The sequence below is a fragment of the Entelurus aequoreus genome, linkage group LG10 (genome assembly GCF_033978785.1).
Source record: "Entelurus aequoreus isolate RoL-2023_Sb linkage group LG10, RoL_Eaeq_v1.1, whole genome shotgun sequence".
Taxonomy (NCBI): Eukaryota; Metazoa; Chordata; class Actinopteri; order Syngnathiformes; family Syngnathidae; genus Entelurus; species Entelurus aequoreus.
The window spans coordinates 6,187,660-6,207,252 of record NC_084740.1 but is presented as its reverse complement, the minus strand read 5'-3'; the positions used below and the strand labels follow the sequence as shown (position 1 = coordinate 6,207,252).

At 38.0% G+C, this 19,593-nt stretch overlaps 1 protein-coding gene across 8 annotated transcripts in view; it reads left to right on the top strand.

Moving 5' to 3' along the window:
• Positions 1-19,593, top strand: part of cadm1b (cell adhesion molecule 1b) — a 621,285-nt gene that overhangs the window by 401,146 nt on the left and 200,546 nt on the right. For 6 of the 8 annotated variants that reach the window (XM_062059918.1, XM_062059920.1, XM_062059919.1 and 3 more), the window contains 2 exons: positions 459-479; positions 18,509-18,655. In XM_062059918.1, the coding sequence (XP_061915902.1) occupies positions 459-479; positions 18,509-18,655 (168 nt within the window). The remainder of the gene's footprint in view (positions 1-458; positions 480-18,508; positions 18,656-19,593) is intronic. The other 2 variants (XM_062059921.1, XM_062059922.1) reach the window with 1 other exon arrangement.

The window sequence follows — 19,593 nt, the reverse complement described above, 5'->3', positions numbered from 1 at the left end:
CTCTAAATTTGGCCCCCGAGTGAAAATAATTGCCCAGGCCTGATTTAAAGGACATAGCAAACCCGTGAGCACTGCTGCAGGAACTTGAGAAGGCGTCCATTGTCGCGAGCAAGGTGCCAGTTTGGGTGGGCAGTGTTCCGAGTGGGTGCCTTCTTCCTCACCACATAGACGACGGAGGTGGAGGTGGAGGTGGAGGAGGTGGCTCTGGCGTCCCCTGTGTTCATTTCACATTAACATAACACCCAGAAGAGAAATTGTGCACACCTGTGGATAATACGGGCTAAAATGTGTGTTATGATGCCGCTGATGTTTTTTTAAATGGTGGAAATGGCGTGATTAGCATATTGGAACGGTCTGTTGAAATGAGTAATTTATATTAGCCAGGATGCAAAGTGTTTCTCTGCTTGCTCGTAAAACTTCTTCTTCTCTACTTTTCTTTCCCTTGCATGCTGCATCAGGAGCTGCTGAAACCGTCACAGGTACTCTTTTTTTTTTGTGTTGCTTTTTACTCATCATGTTTTTCCCACTTTCATCTACGCTTACTGCATTACCATTGGATGATGTTCTCTTTTTTCCACACACCACTTGAATACAGTTACTTTTATTGAAAATTCTATGATGTTCAGAATATTGTCTGGCCCCTTATTTTGTTTTGTTTTTCCTACAAAGTCACAAAACCAATGTTTGTGTAGTTAATACTTACTGGTCCAGTACCCATTCCTCACTAGCAAAGACATCAATACAAATAGTTAGCAGAACAAACTTTGCTTATTTGTACCTCAGATAATATGTGTGCATAATTACCGGCCATGGGAACATCTAAGTAAATAAGTAAGTAACCGTTTTATATTCGTGAAAACGCTACTGGGGAATACCAGTGTCAACAGTTAAAGGGCCTGTTTGCAGCTTCCTCACAGTTACATTTTTCAAAGAATTGAACAGAACACATCTGTTTTAAAACTGTCTACAGTTAGGGGAGGGATTCATATAACCGCATTCAGGCAAAACTGGACAATCATGCATTACATACTGTACATTACCTTTTGCACTATATTAGTTTATATTAGTATGTGTTGTCAACTTTGTACTTTTTTTTTTTTATGATTATTTTTTTATGTCATTGCCTGAAATAAATAAATAAATGAGAAAAAAAAAAATGAAAAAAAAATGGGTAGATCTCGCGTAAGGGGCAGAGTGGGGGTTATTTATTTTGCAATGCAGTCTGCTTAAAATGATGGAAAGTGCCACTCTACACGGCAATTGACGCTGTGGTCAAAGTTGGAATTCCCCCCCCAAAAATTTGAAGATATTCAACACTCTACTGCCATCTGGTGGCTAAAGTGGATAGTGGAACCGCCCCTAATTCGTCACGTTTCAGGTGTCAGGTAAAGCCATATGAATCCACTTCCTAATTGTATATTATTCACAATTACTACGTTTATCAGCGATTCCAGTCGGTGTCGTTCATCTTTTATTGGAAACTTTTCTCGACCATCGACGGATTATAGTAGGTTTTTTTTGTTTGTTTATTATGATTAATAATAAATTAGTTTATTATGAATTTGCACTAAATTAGTTTGCTTGCAGTTTCGTTGTACAATTTTTGATTGCTTGATTGATACAGTTAGGGGAGGGATTCATACAACCCCATTCCTGGGTGGATCTCGCGTAAGGGGCAGAGTGGGGGTTATTTACTTTGCAATGCAGTCTGCTTAAAATGATGGAAAGTGCCACTCTACACGGCAATTGACGCTGTGGTGAAAGTTGGAATTACCCGCCAAATTTTTTTTTTTTACATATTCAACACTCTACTGCCATCTGGTGGCTAAAGTGGATAGTGGAACCGCCCCTAATTCGTCACGTTTCAGGTGTCAGGTAAAGCCATATGAATCCCCTTCCTAATTGTATATTATTCACAATTACTACGTTTATCAGCGATTCCAGTCGGTGTCGTTCATCTTTTATTGGAAACTTTTCTCGACCATCGACGGATTATAGTAGTTTTTTTTTTGTTGTTTATTATGATTAATAATAAATTAGTTTATTATGAAATTGCACTAAATTAGTTTGCTTGCAGTTTCATTGTACAATTTTTGATTGATTGATTGATACAGTTAGGGGAGGGATTCATACAATCCCATTCCTGGGTGGATCTCGCGTAAGGGGCAGAGTGGGGGTTGATTGTTTTGCAATGCAGTCTGCTTAAAATGATGGAAAGTGCCACTCTACACGGCAATTGACGCTGTGGTCAAAGTTGGAATTTCCCCCCAAAAAATTTGAAGATATTCAACACTCTACTGCCATCTGGTGGCTAAAGTGGATAGTGGAACCGCCCCTAATTCGTCACGTTTCAGGTGTCAGGTAAACTGAGAAGAATGGGGCCATATGAATCCCCTTCCTAATTGTATATTATTCACAATCACTAAGTTTATCAGCGATTCCAGTCGGTGTCGTTCATCTTTTATTGGAAACTTTTCTCGACCATCGACGGATTATAGTAGTTTTTTTTGTTTTGTTTATTATGATTAATAATAAATTAGTTTATTATGAAATTGCACTAAATTAGTTTGCTTGCAGTTTCGTTGTACAATTTTTGATTGATTGATTGATACAGTTAGGGGAGGGATTCATACAACCCCATTCCTGGGTGGATCTCGCGTAAGGGGCAGAGTGGGGGTTGATTGTTTTGCAATGCAGTCTGCTTAAAATGATGGAAAGTGCCACTCTACACGGCAATTGACGCTGTGGTCAAAGTTGGAATTTCCCCCCCAAAAATTTGAAGATATTCAACACTCTACTGCCATCTGGTGGCTAAAGTGGATAGTGGAGCCGCCCCTAATTCGTCACGTTTCAGGTGTCAGGTAAACTGAGAAGAATGGGGCCATATGAATCCCCTTCCTAATTGTATATTATTCACAATTACTACGTTTATCAGCAATTCCAGTCGGTGTCGTTCATCTTTTATTGGAAACTTTTCTCGACCATCGACGGATTATAGTAGTTGTTTTTTTTTGTTTATTATGATTAATAATGACTTAGTTTATTATGAGTTTGCACTAAATTAGTTTGCTTGCAGTTTCGTTGTACAATTTTTGATTGATTGATTGATACAGTTAGGGGAGGGATTCATACTACCCCATTCCTGGGTGGATCTCGCGTAAGGGGCAGAGTGGGGGTTGATCGTTTTGCAATGCAGTCTGCTTAAAATGATGGAAAGTGCCACTCTACACGGCAATTGACGCTGTGGTCAAAGTTGGAATTGCCCCCCAAATTTTTTTTTTTTACATATTCAACACTCTACTGCCATCTGGTGGCTAAAGTGGATAGTGGAACCGCCCCTAATTCGTCACGTTTCAGGTGTCAGGTAAACTGAGAAGAATGGGGCCATATGAATCCCCTTCCTAATTGTATATTATTCACAATTACTAAGTTTATCAGCCATTCCGGTTCCGGGTGTTTTCATACCAGTCGGTGTCGTTCGCTTTTCCGATGATGGTCTTTTATTGGAAACTTTTCTCGACCATTGCGGGTTATAGTAGGGTTTTTTTTGTTTATTATGAATAATAATAAATTAGTTTACTATGAATTTGCACTAAATTAGTTTGCTTGCTATTTCGTTGTACAATGACAATAAAGATAGAGTTCAAACCCCGGCCGAGTCATACCAAAAACTATAACAATGGGAGCCATTACCTCCCTGCTTGGCACTCAGCATCAAGCGTTGGAATTGGGGGTTAAATCACCAAAAATGATTCCCGGGCGTGGCCACTGCTGCTGCCCACTGCTCCCCTCACCTCTTATGGGGTGGAACAAGGGGATGGGTCAAAAACAGAGGACACATTTCACCACACCTAGTGTCAGGTTCAAACACTGATGACATTTATTAAACAGACATAGAAGCAAGGAATTAAACAGACAGAATTCAATTTAGCTCAATTGAGGAGAAACGTCTGGGCTGTACTCTTTGTAGAGTCTCCCGCCACACTCTGGCGAAAGATTGTACGCCTCCTCTTTTATTTGGACTTTCCCTGATTACACGGCGGTTTCTAAAGCAGGGGTGTCCAAAGTGCGGCCCGGGGGCCACTTGTGGCCCGCAGGTAATTTTTTAACGGCCCCACGGCACATTTTAAAAATACGAATTACAAAAATTAAAAACATGATAAGTGGTATAAAAGAGCAAACAGGTGAAATGTAACAAGAAAATGTTGCAATGTTTACTCTAATCACACAAAGCTGCCATGCAGGCTGTTTCTTTCTTTAAAAAATAATAATGAATCAAAATCAATGTCATTATGAATTATTGACCTATTCAAGGCTCCAATTACGTCACATCTGAGATATTTTTGGGGAAAATGTTGCATATTTTGTGTTTGCCATATAAAAAAACTGAGCTGTTTTTTAAATAAAGAAGGGCCTAAAACGAACAAACGAAAAACATAAACAACAATAAAACGTATAATTGACGGATAGATCTGAAGTTGATCTCGAGATTATTGTGTTAAAAATAAACAGTAAAAAAAATATATATAATTTATTTTTTAACACTAAAATTATTTTAGTGTGATTTGTTTTTAAGTGTCATTGCTCAAAAAATAATAATTAATTAAAATCAATGTTATGAGTTATTGACCTTTTTAAGGCTCCAATTATTATATAATCTCAAATATTCCATTTAAAAATTTTACTGTGCGAAAATATTGCATATTTTGTATTTTTTCCATAAAAAAACATGGTTTTCTTTAACAAGGGCATACAACTTAAATCTTTAAAAGCGTTATTTTGACAGATAGACCTAATGTTGATCTAGAGATTTAAAACTTGAATAATTATAAAAAATAATAATACTGAATAATGACACATTTTTTAATATTTTTTTGACCAAAACCCTTTGGGGTCCCCGGGATCAAGCCTGAATGGAGGCCTAAATGTATATGTTTTATACATACAGTGGGGCAAAAAAGTATTTAGTCAGCCACCCATTGACAATCAATGGGTGGCTGACTAAATACTTTTTTGCCTCACTGTATGTTGTATTGGTTTTTAAAATAAAACATATCAAAATGGCCCCCTCTTGCTTTGATTTTTCAGAATGCGGCCCTGTTCTAAAGGAAGGGGGGTCGTAAACAGCCGTCGCCTTTGGTTACTAAACAGTTCAAAGAAAAGGTGCTTCCTCTCTGCTTTGTAGATCTCGGGTCAAGACAAAATTGTCCTGTGGATTACAATACATAAAAGAAACCGACACCTTCATGTCGCTTCCCATCCTACACAGTGGAGTTTTACTAGCCTTTTGATTGGTAAGATCAAAGACAGCTTTTTTTGTCTGCCCGCCGGGAACTCTTTGAAACACAACGTTTTGTGATAACTTAGATACAGTTATTCTGACACCTAGTGTGTGTGTGGCAATCATTGTTACTTTACTTGAACAACAAAGGTGCCCAGGTTCAAGTCCACAGCAAAAACTGATATCCAAGCATGTCTAGTCTGTGTTTCACTGAAGTCGGCGTGAAGGAAGAAGTTCACGGAAGGTGTACTTTCCCCCCCGTGTTGTTGCTTTAAGTCAGGGGTGTCCAAAGTGCGGCCCGCAGGTCATTTTTTAACGGCCCCACGGCACATTTTAAAAATATGATTGAAAAAAATAAAAAACATGATAAGTGGTATTTAAAGAGCAAACAGGTGAAATGTAACAAGAAAATGTAGCAATGTTTACTCTAATAACACAAAGTTTATTTCTTTAAAAAATAATAATTAATCAAAATCAATGTCATTATGAATTATTGACCCATTCAAGGCTCCAATTACGTCACATTAAATATTTTGAGATATTTTTTGGGGAAAATGTTGCACATTTTCTGTTTGCCATGTAAAAAAATGAGCCTAAAACGAACAAACAAAAAACATAAACAACAATAAAACTTGTAATTGACAGATCTGAAGTTGATCTTGAGATTATTGTGTTAAAAGTAAACAGTAAAAAAAAAAAAAATTATAATAATTTATTTTTTAACACTTTAATGAGTGGGACCCTTTTGGATCCCCTACAATTTTAGTGTGATTAGTTTTTAAGTGTCATTGCTCAAAAAATAATAATGAATTAAAATCAATGGTGTTATGAGTTATTGACCTTTTCAAGGCTCCAATTATTATATAATCTCAAATATCCCACTTAAAAATTTTATTGGGGTGAACATATTGCATATTTCGTGTTTTTTTTCATTAAAAAAAGGGTTTTCTTTGACAAAAAGAGCATACAATTTAAATCTTGAAAAAATGTTATATTGACAGATAGACCTAATGTTGATCTAGAGATTTAAAAACTTGAATAATAACACAAATAATAATACTGAATAATGACACATTTTTTAAAATATTTTTTGGACCAAAACCCTTTGGGGTCCCCGGGATCAAGCCTGAGTGGAAGCCTAAAGTATATTTTTTATACATATATTGTATTGGTTTTTAAAATAAAAAATATCAAAATGGCCCCCGCTTACTTTGATTTTTCAGAATGCGGCCCTGTTCTAAAGGAAGGGGGGTCGTAAACAGCCGTCGCCTTTGGTTACTAAACAGTTCAAAGAAAAGGTGCTTTTTTCATTAAAAAAAAGGGTTTTCTTTGACAAAAAGAGCATACAATTTAAATCTTTAAAAAATGTTATATTGACAGATAGACCTAATGTTGATCTAGAGATTCAAAAACTTGAATAATAACACAAATAATAATACTGAATAATGACACATTTTTTTAAATATTTTTTGGACCAAAACCCTTTGGGGTCCCCGGGATCAAGCCTGAGTGGAAGCCTAAATGTATATTTTTTATACATACACTACCGTTCAAAAGTTTGGGGTCACATTGAAATGTCCTTATTTTTTAAGGAAAAGCACTGTACTTTTCAATGAAGATAACTTTAAACTAGTCTTAACTTGAAAGAAATACACTCTATACATCGCTAATGTGCTAAATGACTATTCTAGCTGCAAATGTCTGGTTTTTGGTGCAATATCTACATAAGTGTATAGAGGCCCATTTCCAGCAACTATCACTCCAGTGTTCTAATGGTACAATGTGTTTGCTCATTGGCTCAGAAGGCTAATTGATGATTAGAAAACCCTTGTGCAATCATGTTCACACATCTGAAAACAGTTTAGCTCCTTACAGAAGCTACAAAACTGACCTTCCTTTGAGCAGATTGAGTTTCTGGAGCATCACATTTGTGGGGTCAATTAAACGCTCAAAATGGCCAGAAAAAGAGAACTTTCATCTGAAACTCGACAGTCTATTCTTGTTCTTAGAAATGAAGGCTATTCCACAAAATTGTTTGGGTGACCCCAAACTTTTGAACGGTAGTGTACATTGTATTGGTTTTTGAAATAAAAAATATCAAAATGGTCCCTGCTAGCTTTGATTTTTCAATGTGCGGCCCTCAGTGGAAAAAGTTTGGACACCCCTGCTTTAAGTTCAAGGACTTTTCCACCAAACATTCTGAGGTGGTATTACAAATCACAGTTTGCTCCTTTACCTGAACTTCTAATTAAAGCTTCTGAAACAACTTCCAAGGCTTTTCCACACACTCCTTTCATGCTTTTTCCTCATAGTGCCAGCCCACTAAGTGGGATCAAATCAACTTCTCGTCGAGTGTGGTTCTGATCGTGCTTTTTAATAGCAGGCTTTCTCTCGGGTTGCCATCTTTTTGTCTTACCCAATCATTAAACAAGGTGTGCGCACGATGTCCTGTCGGGGCTGCAACACTTTTGAAACCTTCCCGAGGAAACGTAGCCCGTTCCAATTAAAACCCCCAAAAAACTCAATGGCCGTTGTGAATATCTTTAAGAAGAGTTTGATGGTGACGATCGGCGTCTAATGACAGAAGGAGGAAAAAAGGCAGCCTCTGAGACCTAACGTTTATTGTTAATGATGTCTGTGGCGCTGCTTGTTTCTGGAGAGGTTGCGAATGCACGCTGGATGTCCTGCTTTTGATGTTCCAAAAAAAATAATCTGCATCAAAGCGAGAGCCAACTTCTTTTTGTAAGGTGCTTGAACCTCAGATGTAAGTCCGAGTTCCCTCCACTTTTGCGCAAATTGGTCAACTTTAGATCAGATAGGACTTTATTGTCATTGCAACAAGTACAAGGGAACTTTGTTTTCAGCACAAACCCGTTCAAGATGAGACAAGCAAACAGTGTACAGGGTTACAGAACAGGAACACTGATGGGTCGCCACGAGGCGCCCCGTAAAAGATGGGAAAAAAGGTCAAACGCTGGGGAAGAAGATGAGTAAGAAAATACAATCTCGACTGGGCTCCTAAGGGGGCCTAGTCTGGAGTGGGGAAAAACCTCCATGCAATACACACATAAACATGTTACAAACCCCGTTTCCATATGAGTTGGGAAATTGTGTAAGATGTAAATATAAACGGAATACAATGATTTGCAAATCCTTTTCAAGCCATATTCAGTTGAATATGCTACAAAGACAACATATTTCATGTTCAAACTGATAGACTTTTTTTTTTGTTGCAATTAATCATTAACTTTAGAATTTGATGCCAGCAACACGTGACAAAGAAGTTGGGAAAGGTGGCAATAAATACTGATAAAGTTGAGGAATGCTCATCAAACACTTATTTGGAACATCCCACAGGTGTGCAGGCTAATTGGGAACAGGTGGGTGCCATGATTGGGTATAAAAGTAGATTCCATGAAATGCTCAGTCATTCACAAACAAGGATGGGGCGAGGGTCACCACTTTGTCAACAAATGCGTGAGCAAATTGTTGAACAGTTTAAGAAAAACCTTTCTCAAGCAGCTATTGCAAGGAATTGAGGGATTTCACCATCTACGCTCCGTAATATCATCAAAGGGTTCAGAGAATCTGGAGAAATCACTGCACGTAAGCAGCTAAGCCCGTGACCTTCCATCCCTCAGGCTGTACTGCATCAACAAGCCACATTTTTTTTATTTATTTTTTATTTTTTTTATTTCTTGCGCGGCCCGGTGTTTGGGGGCCACTGATCTATAGCATACTTGCCAACCCTCCCGTTTTTAGCGGGAGAAACCCGGTATTCAGCGCCTCTCCCGACAACCTCCCGGCAGAGATTTTCTCCCGACAAACTCCCGGTATTCAGCCGGAGCTGGAGGCCACGCCCCCTGCAGCTCAATGCGGACCTGAGACTGAGTGGGGACAGCCTGTTCTCACGTCCGCTTTCCCACGATATAAACAGCTTGCCTTCCCGATGACGTCATAACATCTAGGGCTTTTAGAACAGACTTGGAACAGAACTTTGTAGAACAGACTTCTCCATTGAACACGGTGGCCGAAATGATATACTCATCATGAACGGAGAAGTTAAACAGGACAATACTGCCATCTAATGGATAGCCACCGGAACACTGAAATTCAAGTTTTTTTGTTTTTTTTCTATGTAAATAAAATAAATATATATATTATATATATATATATATATATATATATATATATATATATATATATATATATATATATATATATATATATATATATAGCTAGAATTCACTGAAAGTCAAGTATTTCATACATATATATATATATAATATATGAAATATATATGAAATACTCGAGTTGGTGAATTCTAGCTGTAAATAACCACGCCCCCAACCACGCCCCCCGCCCCCAACCACTCCCCCCCCACCCTCCACCTCCCGATATTGGAGGTCTCAAGGTTGGCAAGTATGATCTATAGTGGTGTGAGTATTCTCGGCCTCCCAACACTCCACTCAACATGTTGCGATGCGGCCATGTGCAGACTTCCTCGCACTTTACTCTTCCAGACAGCTGCTGGAACGAGCGCAAATTTATCAGCCAGTCATGTGTGCCCAAATCGCCCCCCTCACCCCCCACATCCACCACTCCACCATCCCCACCCAGCGCGCGGAATTAATGACTGCCTCTCCTCATTTGCACCCAATCATGAGCAGGATGCAGAGGCGATTGGAAACGTTAACTCCAGCCTGCGCGAGCCCCTCGCGTTGTGCAAAGTGGCCTGTTCTCACTTTGATGGGGTCGCTCATCACGGCCGTGTTATTTGTGTGTGTTTTGAATTGGAGATGAGCCTGGGCTCAAGATCCTGGAGCACCAGCACCCTCGCTCGGGGCTGCAGAACCTTGTGGAGGGTTTAGCTACAGTACGGTACACCTTTCTCTCTCCGTCCAACACAGGCTGGGAGGGGAGAAACTTTGCTTTGAGGCCGCGACGTTTACTGCCAACTATTCTGCTCTCATGTGTTGCCTTCAGTATAACACTTATATAAGGCTTTTAAAGTCATTTTGATAGTAGGCTAATATAGACAAAATGACTTTAAAAGTCTTATATAAGTGTTATAATGAAGGCAACACATGACGTAAGTGTCTATATTAGCTATAATATGTGTTGTCTTCATTATAACACTTATATAAGACTTTTAAAGTCATTTTGATAGCAGGCTAATATAGCTAATATAGACACTTATGTCATGTGTTGCCTTCATTATAACACTTATATAAGGCTTTTAAAGTAATTTTGATAGTAGGCTAATATAGCTAATATAGACACTTACGTCATGTGTTGCCTTCATTATAACACTTATATAAGAATTTTGAAGTCATTTTGATAGTAGGCTATTATAGCTAATATAGACACTTACATCATGTGTTGCCTTCATTATAACACTTATATAAGAATTTTGAAGTCATTTTGATAGTAGGCTATTATAGCTAATATAGACACTTACATCATGTGTTGCCTTCATTATAACACTTATATAAGAATTTTGAAGTCATTTTGATAGTAGGCTAATACAGCTAATATAGACACTTACGTCATGTGTTGCCTTCATTATAACACTTATATAAGAATTTTGAAGTCATTTTGATAGTAGGCTATGATAGCTAATATAGACACTTACATCATGTGTTGCCTTCATTATAACACTTATATAAGAATTTTGAAGTCATTTTGATAGTAGGCTATTATAGCTAATATAGACACTTACATCATGTGTTGCCTTCATTATAACACTTATATAAGAATTTTGAAGTCATTTTGATAGTAGGCTATTATAGCTAATATAGACACTTACGTCATGTGTTGCCTTCATTATAACACTTATATAAGACTTTTGAAGTCATTTTGATAGTAGGCTATTATAGCTAATATAGACACTTACGTCATGTGTTGCCTTCATTATAACACTTATATAAGACTTTTAAAGTCATTTTGATAGTAGGCTAATATAGCTAATATAGACACTTACGTCATGTGTTGCTTTCATTATAACACTTATATAAGGCTTTTAAAGTCATTTTGATAGTAGGCTAATATAGCTAATATAGACACTTACGTCATGTGTTGCCTTCATTATAACACTTATATAAGGCTTTTAAAGTCATTTTGATAGTAGGCTAATATAGCTAATATAGACACTTACGTCATGTGTTGCCTTCATTATAACACTTATATAAGACTTTTAAAGTCATTTTGATAGTAGGTTAATATAGCTAATATAGACACTTACGTCATGTGTTGCCTTCATTATAACACTTATATAAGACTTTTAAAGTCATTTTGATAGTAGGCTAATACAGCTAATATAGACACTTACGTCATGTGTTGCCTTCATTATAACACTTATATAAGGCTTTTAAAGTCATTTTGATAGTAGGCTAATACGGCTAATATAGACACTTACGTCATGTGTTGCCTTCATTATAACACTTATATAAGGCTTTTAAAGTCATTTTGATAGTAGGCTAATACAGCTAATATAGACACTTACGTCATGTGTTGCCTTCATTAAAACACTTATATAAGACTTTTGAAGTCATTTTGATAGTAGGCTATTATAGCTAATATAGACACTTACGTCATGTGTTGCCTTCATTATAACACTTATATAAGACTTTTAAAGTCATTTTGATAGTAGGCTAATATAGCTAATATAGACACTTACGTCATGTGTTGCTTTCATTATAACACTTATATAAGACTTTTAAAGTCATTTTGATAGTAGGCTAATATAGCTAATATAGACACTTACATCATGTGTTGCTTTCATTATAACACTTATATAAGGCTTTTAATTTTTTGCGGATCCGGACAGATTTTTTCGGGTGTGTTTTTGGTCAACAGTTTGGGTTGCCGACCTCTGACTTCGAAAAAACCGGCTGAAGAAGATGGATGGGTTGTCATATCGTGGGCACCTAGACACTTTCCCCAAGCGAGTCAGGAGTTTTTCTTCCGGTCACTCCCTCACACACACACACACACACACACACACACACACACACACACACACACACACACACACACACACACACACACACACACACACACACACACACACACACACACACACACACACACGCACCAGTAACGAGGGATGCAACCAGTTGTAATGCAGACTACACATTGGGTGTACTGCTTTTTTTATTGCAATTTACCACTTTTAACTCTTTTATATCTTTGATTTTTCCCCATAAAATAACTATTCAGTCACTATATCCACACATTAAATTTAGGTCCGTTTTTGGGACACAGAAGTTTGTTGAAAAGTCCTGTGTAAGTGAAGCTTAGCTGTTGTGTAATGCAGAAGTCACTGTAATTATCTGCTGACATTTTCCAACATAGCCTGTCTGCTTCCACCTATTACCTGGCTCTTGTCTGCTTCCACCTATTACCTGGCTCTTGTCCTGAGCTGCTGCGCCCGGCAGCACAGTGGAATCAAACATTGCAGCAGACAATTGGTCCGAGGAGCTTTTCTCTCCACGGGAGGTTAATTTCTTATTGCTTGGCACATTCACAGAGTTCATCCTGAATCATGTTAGTTTGCCTGTCTATTCCCATTATCTCTTTTTCCCCTCTTTTATTATTCCTCTCCACTTTGTAAATGTCACAAAGCAGTAGAGGGGTGTGACGTGTAAATGCACTTTTCATGTTCTACCCGGGTCTTCGGCTGATGCTGTACTGTTGTGCCTCCAATGGTGTGAATCTGAGACATTCTAACGCAGGGGTCGGCAACACAAAATGTTGAAAGAGCCATATTGGAACAAAAATAACCCCCAAAAAAACTGTCTGGAGCCGCAAAAAATGAAACACCTTATATAAGTGTTATAATGAAGGCAACACTTGATGTAAGTGTCTATATTAGCCTACTATCAAAATGACTTTAAAAGCATAATATAAGTGTTATAATGAAGACAACACATGATGTAAGTGTCTATATTAGCCTACTATCAACATGACTTTAAAAGCCTTATATAAGTGTTATAATGAAGACAACACTTGATGTAAGTGTCTATATTAGCCTACTATCAAAATGACTTTAAAAGCATAATATAAGTGTTATAATGAAGACAACACATGATGTAAGTGTCTATATTAGCCTACTATCAACATGACTTTAAAAGCATAATATAAGTGTTATAATGAAGGCAACACATGATGTAAGTGTCTATATTAGCTATAATAGCCTACTATCAAAATGACTTTAAAAGCATAATATAAGTGTTATAATGAAGGCAACACATGATGTAAGTGTCTATATTAGCCTACTATCAACATGACTTTAAAATAGGCTGACCATATTCTGAAATCCCAAAAAGAGGACATATATGCGTGCCAAGGCGGGGACTAGATGAACATTTGCCAATGATACTCGAACTTGCTTTATAAATAATATATTTATTTAAATAAAGCATTTTTCTCCTCTGTTGACAGCAGTGTTGGCGCTAGTAATTTTCAAAATGGGGTCCCAGGGTTGGGGTTGTGGATATGGCAGTTTGTAGTGACAGTTCAGTTTATGGGCAGGGTGTGTATGAGGTAGTGCATAGGGCTGCAGAGTAATGAGATGCGAGGCAAGGGGTTCGGCTATAAGCCGCCTACCGGCCCGACCAGAGCAGGTGGAGTTCAGGGGTTGAGAGGTGGAGATCCTTGGGCTCAGGCTCAAGGCCGATCTACAGCTCGCCATCCAAGACTTAGGGACCTGGCCTACGTAAACACAGGACCCGGAGTTCAATCAATGTGCGCACATAAACATCAACATTAAGTCATCTATTGTTTGACCTTCAATAAATAAGTTACACTTATTATTATCATTATTAGCAATAATACTGCTAACATTAACAATATTAAACCATCCCATGTATGTACAACATAACAAACACGACAGTACACAGTGTTGTCACTATGACGGGTGCAACATTAACAATATTAAACAATAGAAAATAACAGTGACGTCACTATGACGGGTGTAACATTAACAATAACAGTGTTGTCACTATGACGGGTGCAACATTAACAATATTAAACAATAGAAAATAACAGTGACGTCACTATGACGGGTGTAACATTAACAATATTAAAGCATATATCCAACGAATCGATGACTAAATTAATCGCCAACTACTTTTATAATCGACTTTAATCGATTAGTTGTTGCAGCCCTAATATATATATGCAACAACAAATCGATTATTAAAATAGTTGCCGATTAATTTAGTCATCGATTCGTTGGATCTCTGCTTAGTGAGAAGAATCTTTAACTTTAATCGATTTAATCGATTAGTTGTTGCAGCCCTAATATATATATATACATTAGGGCTGCAACAACTAATCGATTAAATCGATTAAAATCGATTATTAAAATAGTTGCCGATTAATTTAGTCATCGAATAGTTGGATATATGCTATGCGCATGCGCAGAGGCTACTTTTTTTGTTATTTTTTTATATATATATATTTTTAAAAAAATGTAATTTATTTTTGTTTTTTATAAACCTTTATTTATAAACTGCAACATTTACAAACAGCTGAGAAACAATAATCTAAATAAGTATGGTGCTAGTATGCTGTTTTTTCCCCCCAATGAAATAGTGGAAAGGATATAAATGTAGTTAGTCTCTTTTATCCGATTATTATTCGATTAATCGAAGTAATAATCGACAGATTAATCGATTATCAAATTAGTTGTTAGTTGCAGCCCTAATATATGTATATATATATATATATATATATATATATATATATATATATATATATATATATATATATATATATATATATATATATATATATATATATACCCCGCCCACATCTCCCAAATTCGGAGGTCTCAAGGTTGGCAAGTATGCACTAGGGCAGACCTGGGCAAATTAAGGCCCGGGGGCCACATGTGGCCCGTTGAGCTTTTCAATCTGACCCGCCGGACATTCCCAAATAGTTTTTTTAGATCTTTAAGAGGGAAACTGTCGCCGCCATTATGATGTGCAGTCATGTTTTCTAATGACCGTAAGTCTTCAACTATAACAAAGTATTTCAATGGTTGGAATCTGCACTTATGGATGATATACTAGTTACTATGGTCATCTAATTAGTTACTATGGTCATCTAATTAGATACTATGGTCATCTAATTAGTTACTATGGTCATCTAATTAGTTACTATGGTCATCTAATTAGATACTATGGTAATCTAATTAGTTACTATGGTCATCTAATTAGTTACTATGGTCATCTAATTAGATACTATGGTAATCTAATTAGTTACTATGGTCATCTAATTAGTTACTATAGTCATCTAATTAGTTACTATGGTAATCTAATTAGTTACTATGGTCATCTAATTAGTTACTATGGTAATCTAATTAGTTACTATGGTCATCTAATTAGTTACTATGTGTCACAGCAGCTCAGACGAGGCACCAAGTAGTGTGGGCGGGAAGCGTTTCCACAGACGCGGAAGGAGATTTTCACAACAAAGTTCTTAAGCTTAGTGAAATATAGAATAGAATAGAATAAAAAAGTACTTTATTGATCCCTGGGGGGAAAATCAGCTAAAAATATCAGATGTATCAGATTGTAGGTGGGTTTATTTTGTACCCTTCGTGTTCATATTTCACTGTTTGTTGCATTTTTGTTGCGTTTCACTTGATTGTGAAATATGTCGATCGAAAGGGGGTGTGACATTCATATTTTGTCAATATTCAGGGTTTTATCGTTCATAGAAAAACGTAAAAATTCCATTACGTTTTTTAAGGCGGTCTGTCGTAATGTTTTTAGCATTCAATCAGACATTATTGTGAGGTTTTATACTGCGCTACTGACCTGTCACCTCTCGGGATGGTCTCCTGCTAGCCCCACTATGGACTGGACTCTCACTGTTATGTTGGATCCACTAGGGCAGGGGTCACCAACCTTTTTGAAACCAAGGGCTACTTCTTGGGTACTGATTAATGCGAAGGGCTACCAGTTAGATACACACTTAAATAAATTGCCAGAAGTAGCCAATTTGCTCAATTTACCTTTAACTCTGTTATTATTAATAATTAATGATATTTATCTTTGTGGAAACACTGATCATCTTAATGATTTCTCACAATAAATATATATAGAAACAGATAAATATCAATATGCAACACTTTATTTTTATATTTTCTCTAAGTGCACATTTTTCAAATTGAACATTTTCAAATGATCACTTCTAACACAGTCTTGTGAAATCACAATATCCCATTTTAACTAGCTAGCCACTAACATTTTTTAACAAATCATGAATTACTTTGCACCATGTTTGTACAAATAATAACTCATGTAAAATACAAAAGTAAACTCTCCAATTTTTAAATCATGTCACACTTTGAACTGGACACCAAATCTGTTATCTGTTTCTTTATCAGTTAGTGGGAAGCCTGGCATTGCATGCTGTTAACTAGTGTGTTGTACTCTGGTGTGTAACTTGACACTGCAACTCTGAGTGAGTCTTGCAGATGTGCATCAGTGAGGCGTGTTCTGTGTTTGTTTTTGATGGAGTTCATGTCAGAAAAGGCTGATTCACAAAGACAAGATTTTTCCTCATTGTTTGCGGAACCTTCTTAATCTTTTGGACATATTTTCACAGCAATCTGGCCTTAAGCTTAATTATGATAAATGTAAAATGTTAAGGATCGGAAATCTAAAGGGAACGTCCTTTCGAACGGAATGCAAAGTGTTTTGTTTATAAATTATATGCAATCTGTTGTGTTCCCTAATTTTTTTCTGTGTACATGAATGAAGGTGTGTGTTGCTGAGTCCGACTTGGACATTATCTGGACTGGGCCTGGTTTAAAAAACCCTTTAAAAAAATCTAATTTCATTGACAACCTGGTCTGTTGAAGATAAGGCCCTTTTTTAAAAAAAAATAAAATAAAATAAGATAAATAAATAAAAAAACATTTTCTTGGATAAAAAAGAAAGTAAAACAATATAAAAATAATTACATAAAAAATAGTAATTAATGAAAATGTTAGTGGACCAGCAGCCTATACAATCATGTGTGCTTCAGGGACTGTGTCCCTTGCAGATGTGTTGTCTATGTTGTGGGAACCAGAATATTGGTAGCAGAAAGAAATAACCCCTTTTGTGTGGATGAGTGTGCATGGGGGAGGTTGTTTGGGTTGATGCACTGATTGAAAGTGTATCTTGTGTTTTTTCTATGTAGATTTAATTTTTTTAAAAATAAAAAAAAAAAATTTTTTTTTTTTTTTTTTTTCAAATTTTTATTTTTTTTTTAATTTTTTTTAGAACTATCTGGTCCTTACGGGCGACCTGGTGCCCGCGGGCACCGCGTTGGTGACCCCTGCACTAGGGACTGTACTTAGAAAGGGGGGGCACATATGCGATCCTCCCCAAGGTTTCTCATTGTCATTCACATCGACGTCCCTTGTGTGGGCTCTGTGCCGAGGATGTCGTTGTGGCTTGTGCAGCCCTTTGAGACTTTTGTGATTTAGGGCTATATAAATAAACATTGATTGATTGATATTAGTGTTCCTAAAAATAGATATACCGGCCCTTAGACACATTTTTTTCTCTAAATGTGGCCCCCGAGTCAAAATAATTGCCCAGGCCTGCACTAGGGCCATGCTGACCCCCGTTCTAATGTATTCCCCAGTTTTTTCCCCCCCTCTGCGGGATAAAAAGCACAGTGAGACTTTAAATGCTCTCTAAATTCCTTAAAGACAACACGCTAGACAAAAGCCGAGGCGTGAGTTACGGCGACGAGGGCCCGGGTCCTGTCGGGAGAACGGCGCTCGTGTGCCGAGAGCTGCTCCTGGATGCCAAGACAGCACGCTGAGCACACATTGGTCACATGGACGGCTCAGATGGAAGGCTCTGATAAAGCTTAGCCCATCACCAGCATCAAGCTCTCCCTCCTCCTCCCCGCCCTGATCTGCTACTTCCCTCCTAACACTCCTCCTTTGTCTCCCCTTTGTGGGCAGCCCAGCTCGCGGCCCATCTGGCGCTGACTCACGGGGGCCCACGCTCCGGGGGAGAGATCGATAGTGACAAACATGGCTCCTATATTAAACAGATTAGATTGTGGCTGCACAATCTCCATGAGGCTGTTTGGGTAGTTTCGCATTGTCGCGCCGTGTTGACGCCGGGCAAATGTTTGGTCGGCTGTAAATGTCCAGACTGTAGCGCTCGTCGCTCATACGGTGTGTTTTTGTGTGTGTTTGTGTTGAAGTGGAAGGTCAGAACCTGGCAACCGACAACGTGACAGTGGTGGAGGGCGAGACGGCCACCATCAGCTGCAGGGTGAAGAATAACGACGAGTCGGTCATCCAGCTGCTCAACCCCAACAGGCAGACCATCTACTTCAGGGACGTCAGACGTAAGTCAAACGGTTTTTACCAACATCATCTCGAGAGGCCATACTTAAAGGCCTACTGAAATGACATTTTTTTATTTAAACGGGGATATCAGATCTATTCTATGTGTCACACCTGATCATTTCGCGATATTGCTATATTTTTGCTGAAAGGATTTAGTATAGAACAGGGGTCGGCAACCCGCGGCTCCGGAGCCGCATGCGGCTCTTTGACCACTCTGATGCGGCTCAGCTGCATACTTACCGACCCCCTCGATTTTCCCAGGAGACTTATGGATCTCAGTGCCTCTCCTAGATAACTCCCAGGGATAATATAATCCTATTTTCACTCTAATTACTAAATTAAGGGAGTGCCCTGATTGCACTGTAGAAATTGTTCTCTATAGCATTTACAAACAGCGTGCCAGCCCAGCCACATGTTGAATGTAGCTTTTACTTGCACACACAGGAGACAGCAAAGCATACTTAGTCATCAGCCACACAGCTTACACTGACGGTAGCCGTATCAAACAACTTTAACACTGTTACGTTACAAATATGCGCCACACTGTGAACCCACACTAAAAAAGAATGAAAAACACATTTCTGGAGAACATCCCACCGTAACACAACATAAACACAACACAACCAATACCCAGAATCACATGCAGCCCTAACTCTTCCGGTCTAGATTATACACCCCCGCTACCACCAAATCCCCCCACACATCAACCCCCCCCCCCCCCCCCCCCACAACCAATACCCGATTCTGGGTATTGGTTGTGTTGTGTTTATGTTGTGTTACAGTGCAGATGTTCCCTAGAAATGTGTTTGTCGTTCTTTTTTGGTGTGGGTTCAAAGTGTGGCGCATATTTGTAACATAACAGTGTTAAAGTTGTTTTATACGGCTATACCGTCAGTGTAAGCTGTGTGGCTGCTGACCTAGTACGCCTTGCTGTCGC